Source organism: Quercus suber, unplaced genomic scaffold (assembly GCF_002906115.3).
Source record: "Quercus suber isolate HL8 unplaced genomic scaffold, Cork oak 2.0 scaffold_450, whole genome shotgun sequence".
NCBI classification, from domain to species: Eukaryota; Viridiplantae; Streptophyta; class Magnoliopsida; order Fagales; family Fagaceae; genus Quercus; species Quercus suber.
Genome location: NW_027069901.1, coordinates 356314 through 367261, shown reverse-complemented (window position 1 = coordinate 367261; position 10948 = coordinate 356314). Strand labels below are relative to the sequence as shown.

Genomic DNA, 10948 nt, shown 5'->3' with positions numbered 1-10948 from the left:
GGATCTCTGCTATAAGAGCACGGTGCTTCGGCCTAGCTCTCACTCACCCAAAAGCCCAATCCATACTAACGCAGGCCGGGGGCCCAAGCCTCACTGCGAAAGACATATTCGGCAGAGCTTTACCGAGCATGTTGGGAAAGGTAGATGAACGGCACATCATCCTTGTTTGCCCGGATAAATTCCTCTAAGCACCACCGCCGAGCTATCCACGGGAGTGGGCACCAAGTCCCAAAGCCATCCAAACTTAATTTCCCACTTATCATCACCCTAACTGGATCTTCCTAGCACTAAATACGCACCGACTCTGCCGAGCTATCCACGGAGGTGGACACCAAGTCCCAAAGCCACCCAGACCTGATCTCTCACTTACAGAAGACCCTACTGGACCCTCTGTCGCACTAACTATAAGAGCATTGAAGACCTGCCTCTGGACTTCGAACTATAAATAGAAGGGGAGGATAAGATGGAAGGTTTGGTTGGAAAAAAGTAGGAGTAAACAGAGAATAGTAAGGTCAAATAGAAGAAATCTTGAGGGAGAAGGAGGAAGTAAAGCATCACTAAAAAGGAGAAAAGTGATCTCATTGAGCCTCTAGTTGGAGAATGACCCATAGTAGGAAATTCTAGCCCAACACATAAATAAGTTGTGAGCCCAAGTGGGGCTGGGTTCATCAGCCTCATTTGCGACCCGCACAATTGGCACCGTCCGTGGGAAACTCCTATATTGTTGTGGTTCAGCTGAGGCTCGCACATGAAATAGATGTCCGGAAGACGTTCGGGGAGTGACGCTAAAAGTGGCTTTGTCGGATCCTCTCGGGGGTCGTCCTGGCGAGAACGAAGGCAGAAGGGGCGCGAAGACAGGCGTCACGAGCGGGCAGAAGAAAGTCCCGGACTCGGAGAGGGCTCGTACCAAACGCAACGGACGGTATCCGGTGCTTCGGGGCATAGGCGGTTTGACGAAAGAGATGAAGAGCTTGAACGGTTGCGTAGGTTGGTGAGAGATTTAGAGTTGGAGGCAGAAGACAGGCACTAGAGAATGGGCCAGGACAACTGAGCAAGAAGACCAGGTGCCGGGGAGGAACGACAAGGAGTGGGGTCCGATCAATCTGGATACCGCCGTCGCCGAGAGCGCTCACAGTCGCGAGAATCTCACCTACGTAGGGGCCAGCGTCGAGATCGCTCACGCTCGCGGGATTATCCCGACCGAGGCAAGGATTCTCCTGAAGAAAAACGGCCCTACAACACGGCTATGGACGCAATGAGCCGTGCATTACGCAAAGCTGCTCGGTCGCTGTTCTCAACTGACATCGAGCACGCCCTAATGCCGGACAGATTTACACGCCCCCCGTTCAACTCTTATGATGGGAAGACGGACCCGGTGGAACATGTCAGCCACTACATCCAAATGATGTCATTGCATACCCGGAATGACGCGCTAATGTGCAAGGTATTTCCCTTAAGCCTGGGCCTCACCTCTCTTAGATGGTTCAATGGTTTACAGAAGGGTTCCATCTGCTGTTTCGCCGAGTTAATACAGGAGTTCGGAGTCAGATTTGTTACTTGCAGCCGTGTACCACAACCGGTAGATGCACTACTGTCAATGAAAATGAGGGTAGGGGAAACCCTTCGTAATTACGCTAGCCGGTATTGGGAGCTTTACAACAAGATTAGTGGAGGGAACAAAAAAATTGCTGCGAGTACTTTTAGGATGGGGTTACCCGAGGATTCAGGTTTAAGGGAGTCATTGACTAAGAAACCTCCCGAGGACATGAGACAGCTAATGAGGCGCATCGAAGAATATAAACGGCTAGAGGATGACCGGCTGCAAAGCAAAGGTAAAGTGCCAATAATAAATCATCCCCGGCAGAATAGTTTCCCACCAAGGATACGAGGGAACATGAGGATTCAGGAACCAGAGACACCGGCAGGGGAGGTAAATGTGGCATTCAAAAAGCCGGTGCATAAGATTCTAGACAAGATTAAGCATCAACCCTACTTTAGGTGGCCGAACAGAATGGGTGGTGACCCCACTAGAAGGAACCAGAACTTGCACTGCACTTACCATAAAGATAAAGGACATACCACCGAGCAATGCCGAGTACTGAAAGATCATCTTCGGCAGCTGGCCGGAGCCGGGTATTTAAAGGAGTTTGTGACGGACGCAGGGGACCAAGGAGCAGGGCAAGGCACTCCGCATAGGGGCAACTTACTCTCACCCCCTCTCGGGATAATTGAAGTCATCCACACACCTACCAAGAAATGTTCCACGGCAAAAGGGAAAGGGGTGTGGACATTAGCAACAGCAGAGGAAAGTCAGGACGGGCCGTCATCCGGGAAGAGGATGAAGCTCTCCAAAGGACCAATCGCCTTCGATGATAGTGATTTGGAGGGAACGGTCCAACCACATGACGACGCGCTAGTAGTCAATGCCCGAATAGGTGGTTTCTTGGTAAAAAGGGTGATGATAGATCAGGGAAGCGGAGCTGACGTGATGTACCCAGACTTGTTTTGAGGACTTGGATTGAGGAATGGGGACCTCTCCGAGTACGGTACCCCCTTGGTCGATTTTGACGGTAAGGTCGTGATCCCTAAAGGGCAGATCTCTTTGCCCATGAATATGGAAGGTAAAGAAGTGGTGGTAACCTTTATAGTGGTAACTTCCTTCTCCCCGTACACTGCGATATTGGGAAGACCGTGGATCCACGAAATGGGCGCTGTCCCGTCCACTTTACACATGAAGGTGAAGTTTCCCACCGAGCAAGGTGTTACGGTGGTAAGAGGAAGCCAGCAGACGGCGAGACAATGTTTGGTTGCACTAGTTGACTGGAGGAAGGAAGCAATCAAACGAGGGAAGAGTACCGAGAAAGAGGAAGCGCAGCAAAATATCTCGTTATAGCAACTACAGAATCCCCAAGGTGAGAAGGGGGATAGACGTGCCGAAGAGATGATGAAAGTACGGATACTTCCGGACTTCGATAGGTGTTTTCATATAGGGGAAGGTATGGATGATGAAGATAAAGTAAAAATGTTGTTAGTCTTAATACAAAACGTGGACGTGTTTGCTTGGAGCCCTTATGAGGTGCCCGGGGTGGATCCCGAATTCATCGTTCATAGACTCAATGTTGACTCCTCGCATCCGCCCAAGAAACAGAGGCCGAGGAGATCGTCCAAAGAGCATGCCGAGGCTGTAAAGGAAGAGGTCCAAAGGCTGAAGGAGTCTGGGGCAATAAAGGAAACATATTTCCCAGAGTGGTTGGCAAACACCATCGTGGTGAAGAAGAAGAACGGCAAGTGGAGGGTTTGCGTGGATTTTACAGATCTGAACCGAGCATGTCCAAAGGACCCATTCCCCGTGCCTAAGATTGATCAGTTGGTCGACGCCACGTACAGTCACCCTAGGATGAGTTTTCTAGATGCTTTTCAGGGGTACCACCAGATCGCCCTAGCACCCGAGGATCAGGAAAAAGCGGCATTCATCTCCCCGGAAGCCAATTATCATTACACGGTGATGTCCTTTGGGCTAAAGAACGCCGGGGCCACTTACCAGCGAATGATGACAAGGATGTTCCGCGACAAAATAGGATGCACGGTCGAGGTCTACATTGATGATATGGTGGTAAAGAGCAAGCAGGAGGAACAACATATGGGCGATCTCCGGGAAGTATTCGAAACACTTAGGCGACACAAGCTACGCCTTAATGCCGAGAAGTGCGCGTTTGGCGTGGGGGCTGGAAAATTCTTGGGATATCTGATCACGAGCCGGGGAATAGAGGTCAATCCCGATCAAATCGAAGCAATAAAGAGGCTGAATCCACCGAGCAATCCGAAGGAGGTACAGGTTTTAACCGGGATGTTGGCAGCTCTTAACCGATTCATCTCCAAATTCGCGGATCGTTGCCACCCATTTTACCAGCTTTTGAAGAAATGGACAGGGTTTTTGTGGAACGAAGAGTGCGACAAAGCTTTTCGGGACTTGAAGGGTTACTTAGCAAGGGCACCCATGCTAGCCGCGCCGGAGCCTGGTGAAGATTTATTTATGTACCTGGCGGTATCTGACCACGCCGTGAGCGCGGTGCTATTGAAGGACAGGGGGATACAACAACCCGTGTACTATATCAGCAAGACCTTGGTCGATGCCGAGAAAAGGTATTTGCCTCTGGAAAAGCTAGTGTTGGCCCTTATCCATGCCACGAGGAAGCTGCCGCATTATTTCCAGGCCCACACAGTCTATGTGTTAACCGAGTACCCTTTACAATCACTTTTGAGAAGATCTGACTTCATGGGACGGATAGCGAAATGGGGGACTAGGCTGGGCTCTTTCGACATACAGTACCGACCTCGACATTCGGTGAAGGGCCAAGTCCTTGCAGATTTTGTCGCTGAATTCTCGCCTAGGAACGGTGGAGAGATGATCTGCAGTGTAGAAGCTCGCCCGTGGAAGGTGTTTGTGGACGGAGCCTAAGTTCCTAGGGAGCCAGTGCCGGGATCGTTATCTTTTCTCCTGAAGGGATTCGACTGGAGCACTCTTTTAGATTGGGATTCAAGGCCTCCAACAACGAGGCCGAGTATGAGGCCTTGCTCGCCGGACTAAGATTAGTATCGAAGCTAGGTGCTCGGAACGTGGAAGTATACTCAGATTCTCGGTTGGTTGTCAACCAAGTCCAGGGAAGTTTTGAAGCAAGAGATCCTCGGATGAAGGCATACTTGTGCGCTGCAAAACTGATTATAAGCAAGTTTGTCTCGGTGAAAGTATCCCAAGTGGGACGGGCACAGAACAGGCACGTCGACTCCTTAGCCACGCTAGCATCATCAAGTGTCGAGGATGTGCCTTAGCTGATCAGGGTAGAGCTTATAGCTGAACCAAGTATTCAGGTTCCTGACAACATTGCCGTCAGGGTGGATAGTGTCGCCACAGTTTCATCGCCTGCACCGTGTTGGATAGATCCCATCGTTGCTTTCCTGGCCGAGAATAAAGTCCCAGAGGATCAAAAGGAGGCCGGTAAGATACGTAGGACGGCAGCTCAATATTGGTTGTCAACAGAGGACAAGTTATACCGAAGGTCTTTCGGAGGACCGTACCTTTTGTGTTTACACCCCGAGAAAGTTCCTGAGATTTTGGCCGAGCTTCAAGATGGGGTATGCGAGAGTCACGTGGGGGGGCGTTCCCTAGCATATCGGGCGATGACCTAGGGGTTTTGGTGGCCAAGGATGCAAAGGGACGCCGCCGAGTATGCTCTAAAATATGAACAGTGCCAAAAACATGCCCCCTTAATTCACCAGCCTGTCGGTCAACTCAATCCGATCAGCTACCTATGGCCATTTGCATAATGGGGGCTGGATATTCTTGGTCCATTTCCACGGGCTACAGGTAACCGCCGGTTCGTGATTGTTGCCGTTGATTACTTCACCAGATGGGCTAAAGCTGAGGCCTTGGCAGATATCTGGGATACAGATGTAAAGAAGTTCGTGTGGAAGAATATAGTGACTAGGTTTGGGGTGCCGGAGTCGTTAATATCCGATAATGGGTTACAGTTCGATAGTAGAGCCTTCTGCACCTTTTGCAAGGATCTTGGCATCAAAAACAGGTATTCTACCCCGGCGTACCCTCAGAGCAATGGTCTGGCAGAAGCTACAAACAAAGTAATATTGAACGGATTGAAGAAAAGACTGGACGGCGCAAAGGGGAGTTGGGCCGAGGAGCTGCCGAACGTGCTTTGGGCTTACCGAACTACCCCCAGGAGATCCACAGGGGAAAGCCCGTTCTCCTTAACTTACGGATCGGAGGCCGTTATACCGACCGAGGTAAACTTATGTAGCGCACGGGTTGCGGGGTTCAATCCCGCTCAAAACGACGAGATGATAGTCGGGCTCTTGGACAGATTGGAGGAATGCCGTGAGGCGGCCACTGTACGACCCGCGGAGTACCAGCAAAAGCTCGCCAGGAGATACAACCAAGGTATAAGAGCCAGGGAGTTCAGCGCGGGAGACTTAGTCCTGAGAAAGGCCATAGGGAGTATGCGAGATACCAACGCCGGGAAGCTGGCCCAAACATGGGAAGGGCCTTACAGGGTTACCGCAATCGCCGGTGCGGGGGCATATTACCTGGAAGACCTAGACGAGAGACTTCTGTCGCGGCCGTGGAACGTTCATAACTTAAAAAAGTTCTATCCACGGAGGTGGACACCAAGTCCCACAGCCACCCAGACCTGATCTCCCACTTACAGAAGACCCTACTGGACCCTCTGTCGCACTAACTATGAGAGCATTGAAGACCTGCCCCTGGACTTCGAACTATAAATAGAAGGGGAGGATAAGATGGAAGGGTTGGTTGGAAAAAAGTAGGAGCAAACAGAGAATAGTAAGGTCAAATAGAAGAAATCTTGAGGGAGAAGGAGGAAGTAAAACATCGCTAAAAAGGAGAAAAGTGATCTCATTGAGCCTCTAGTTGGAGAACGACCCATAGTAGGAAATTCTAGCCCAACACATAAATAAGTTGTGAGCCCAAGTGGGGCTGGGTCCATCAGCCTCATTTGCGACCCGCACAAAGGGTATATACAAGAAGGCAAGAGTAAGAAGAAGGGGTTGGAAAAATCTAGGTGAGTGACACGAGAGAAAGGCGAGAATGCAATCTTTGGGGACTAAGATCCTGCTCGGAACTTAGGAAGAGAAGTTCAGTCAATTGGATACATCTTCAGCTAGGCTAGAATCTCATAGCCCAATAGCATATTAGAACAAAGGCTCGGTCCATCATAGCAACAGACCATTCCTAGGATCTCCCATTGTAGGCCAAGAGTTTTACCCAAAAAACAAATAAATTGAGGGCTTGCGCCCAAAATAGACTAGGGTCATTAGGCCAACGCCACCACAGAGGTGAAAGAAAATGAACTTCTAAGTGTAATTGGTTTTGTTTGGTTGCTAAGAAAATGTGAAGGAAAGTAAAAGAAAATTAGTTATTTGAACTTTTGTTTTGTTTGGTTGCTAAGAAAATGTAGGAAAGTTATAGAAAATGAACTTTGATTAAATGGGTTATTTTGGGTAAAATGGTTGTGTTACTATATTAAATGGGTGTTTAATTTATATTTAAATATATAATAAATGGATAATAATGTACCGACTCAAAACTCACCCAACCGGTCCATTTGCTACCCCTAGACCTTTTTATTTTTATTTTTTTTTATTGATAGGGCTACCCCTAGACCTAAACAACAATTAAACCTCATTCATACAAAATATAACTCTTTTCCATCTCTATTGTGTGTGTTTGTTTCTTAAAAAAAAAAAAAAAGAATGGGTAATTTTCTCACATTGCTTAAGAGAGCATTGTGTTTAGTATAACTTGCTCCACATTCCTTTAAAAATTACCATGACTTTTAGGTGGAGTTTGTAACTTACCTTTGTATTAGAACTCCTTTCCCTCTCTCATGTGTGTATTTGTTTCTAAAAAAACAAAATTATATATATGTGTGTGTGTGTGTGTGTGTGTTGGGTTTAAGTTACACCTGGTGTAACTTTAAACAATATTATACCACTCAATATTTTTTAATTGGATATGAATTTTGACAAATTCACCATTAGATTATATTATCTTCTTATATTCTCCATACTTGCAAAATTTTAAGGTGATCAAAGATTAATAATCATGTCATTAATTATTTAAATTCAGGTTTTTGTAGTTTAAAATAATATATAAAAGATGAGTTTATGAATCAAATGATAAATAACATCCAATTGACATGAATGTTAAGAACATATAACACAAGTAATTCAATGGTGAAATTTTCAAAATATGAATTTTATAACAAGTTATTAGGTGGTGTAATATTGCTTAGAGTTACATCAGATGTAACTTGAACTCAACTCACACACACACACACACACACACACACACACACGGGTTGGATTCAAGTTATACCTAGTGTAACTCTAAGTAATATTACACCATTCAATATTTTTTAATTAGATGTGAATGTGATGAATCCATTATTAGATTACATTATCTTCATATATTCTCAATGTTTGCAAAATTTCAAGGTGATCGAGGATTAATAATCATGTCATTAATTAATTGTTTAAATGCAAGTTTTTGTAGTTTAAAATAAGACATAAAAGATGAGTTTATAGATTAAATGGTAAATAATATCCAATTGATATGAAAATTGGTGAATGCTAAGAACATATGGAACAAGTAATTCAACAGTGAAATTTTCAAAATATGAATTTGGTAATAAGTTATTGGGTAGAGACGGAACTAGGATTTGAAGTCGAGAGGGGCCAAACATGAATAAATTTTTTTTCATGCGAATCCAACCTAATTAACGTCTATTGAATATATATAAACAAAGAATCAACAAAAGAAAAGACACAAAATAATTGTTTCTTAGTACATTTAAACTAAATTATCTATTAAAATGGAATTAGATTATTGCTTTAATTCCCAATAAATCATATATGATGGACTTTGTACAGAATTTAGTTGCAATCTCTCTTTTAATGTTCAAAATTATAGAGTCCCTTAGAAAATCTTCTTTCATAATAAAAAAATTCTTCATGAAATTGAGATATCTTCATTAAAGGTAGGTAATATTGCGTCACTAACAATGACTTCTAAAATATTTGTATTTATTTTTGGAAAACTAATTAGTTGCAAAAGGCAAAATAACTTATAAACTATCACCACATAACTATACGCATAGGTGATACACAATGTTAACTTACAACTGACCAAAAAAAAAATTCTAATAAATAGTCTACAATAACTAAAAATCATACTTGGAAAAAAGAATTAGACGTTAAAAGCGTATAAAACTGTTAACTAACTGTGTAATACCATGAATAAATTAAAAAGTAGTATTAAATAAATAAATATATATATATATATATATGGTTGAGTTTGACAATGTCAAATTTGTCAATTTAATTTGTCTACTTTGCTTAATATGTTAAATTGACAATATATAGTGACAGACAAGATATTATTTTTAGTACAATAATATTTATATTCCAATTTAATAAAAATATTTATTGTTGTTTGTAACTTGTGGTTGACATTCCACAGTTTTACTATTAGCTTATATAGGCTCTTACAAACCACACACTTGGGGTAAGTAATTCCACTCACAACAGTAATGGATCCATGTCCGTTTATCCATAGAAGAGAGAGAGAGAGATATGGAGGGAGAGTGATTATATATTTATATGAGTGGGTGTGAGCAATGGCAGAGCAGTGGGAGTAGTGACTAGTGGTTGTTCTTCCTCAAATTTTTTCCTTCTTAGGTGACATGCGGTTGGCTTGGAAGGTTAGATTTCTCTCCCTCTTGAGATTATTTTTTTTTTAATTTTTTTTTTTGAGCCTCTTTCTTGACTCTAGTATAACTGTTAGGAATTTCATATTTGTAGAAGTGGGTTTGTATTTGTACTAAAAAAAAATTGTTTCAGTAGGGGCGATGGGCCAAAAGAGTAGGCCATGCATGTAACCATTTTATTGTCTTTGGGTTAATTTAGTTTGAGAGGGGTCAATTTTCATTTTTCTTGAGGGAAAGGAGAGGGGCGAAGGGGCAAATATAACTTTCTTTTGGGGGGATTATAATTTTTCTTGGACTTATTTTTTAAAATCTTAAATATATAACTACTATTTAGTGTTTTAAAAAAATTTGAGAGGCAAGCCACCTCTGCACGTGATTCCGTTTTTGTTATTAAATAGTATAACATTACTTAGAATTACACCATAAGTAACTTGAATTCAACTCTCTCTCTCTCTCTATATATATATAGAGAGAAATGCTAACGAGTACTTTTAGATTACTGGTTAATAATCTATTTAAAAAAAAGTTTTTATGAAAAATAAAAAAAAAAGTAATTAATATTTTGACAATTTTTTTCATTTATTATAAAAGTGGTATTAAAATTTTTTGAAAATAAATTATTAAAGGGCACTTGTTACATTACATCTATATATATATATATATATAAAAGAAACAAGAAAACAAGCACACCCATGACCTGCACATTAAAAACAATAAAAACAAAAACCACAACCATATTAGTAAGTGCGCAAATATATAAAGATCCATCAGCCTACATATACCCATGGACTATGGACCAACTAGTGTGTGAGAGCCCGAGCTCTCACAATAACTTTAAGTTTAGACCAACTAAAGGTCTGCCATTTTAGATTCATAAAAGAAAACTAAAGATCGCCACTTTGCTTACGAAATATCGACCACAAAGATGGGCCAATACCGCAAGGAAAGCCATTATCCGATAACCTAACTTACATAAAAGAAAACTGAAGTCTAAAGATCGGCACTTTCTTACGAAATATCGACCACAAAGATGGCCAATACCGCAAGAAAAGCCAGTCCGATAACCCAACTTAGATGAAGTGGAAGGTTAATAGCCATCATTGATATGAACCCCAGAACAGCAAGACCCGATCCTATTCTGCTCAAAATTCCTGCAATCCTTGGGTTCAATATGCTGGCAACCCTTGGGTTCGTATAGGGTTGGCAAAGAACAGCCGCGCAACAAATGAAACCCAGCAAGTTAATAATCGTTGATAAATATCGTATGGCCCTGCCGGTAGTAGATAGCCGGGCGTCATCGATGTCCATGATAATAGCAATTGATTGGATAATGATTGGAAGGAATATATTTGCTATTTGCTCCAGACTCGGATTCCTTCTTCTCCCGTTTTCTACATTACCAATCATTCTTCTGGCGTCATTGTCATCGTCGTCATCATTACCCCGTCTTTGTCCGCCACCACCAATGCCACTGTCTCTCCGTTCATTGATACCACGGCCTATTCTTCCATTTTCGTCCCCTCCATCTCTGCTTCCATTTCTATGTTCATCCGCATTCCCGGCTCCTTTTCCCCCGGCCGTTCCATTCGAACTTTGTCCTTGAGCATGTTCTTTAACCCTGCCGTGTAAGCCGATCACCAAAGCTACAA

At 43.2% G+C, this 10948-nt stretch overlaps 2 protein-coding genes across 2 annotated transcripts; both read left to right on the top strand.

Moving 5' to 3' along the window:
• The first annotated feature begins 1246 nt into the window (after nt 1–1246).
• Nucleotides 1247–2509, top strand: LOC112026113 (uncharacterized). The gene has a single exon (XM_024058797.1). It carries the CDS (start codon nt 1247–1249, stop codon nt 2507–2509), a length of 1263 nt encoding a protein of 420 aa, XP_023914565.1.
• A 489-nt stretch (nt 2510–2998) lies between these two features.
• Nucleotides 2999–6207, top strand: LOC112026112 (uncharacterized). Its single transcript, XM_024058796.1, has 4 exons — nt 2999–4440; nt 4530–4775; nt 4893–4996; nt 5366–6207. Exons 1-4 carry the CDS (start codon nt 2999–3001, stop codon nt 6205–6207), a joined length of 2634 nt encoding a protein of 877 aa, XP_023914564.1.
• The last annotated feature ends 4741 nt before the right edge of the window (nt 6208–10948 follow it).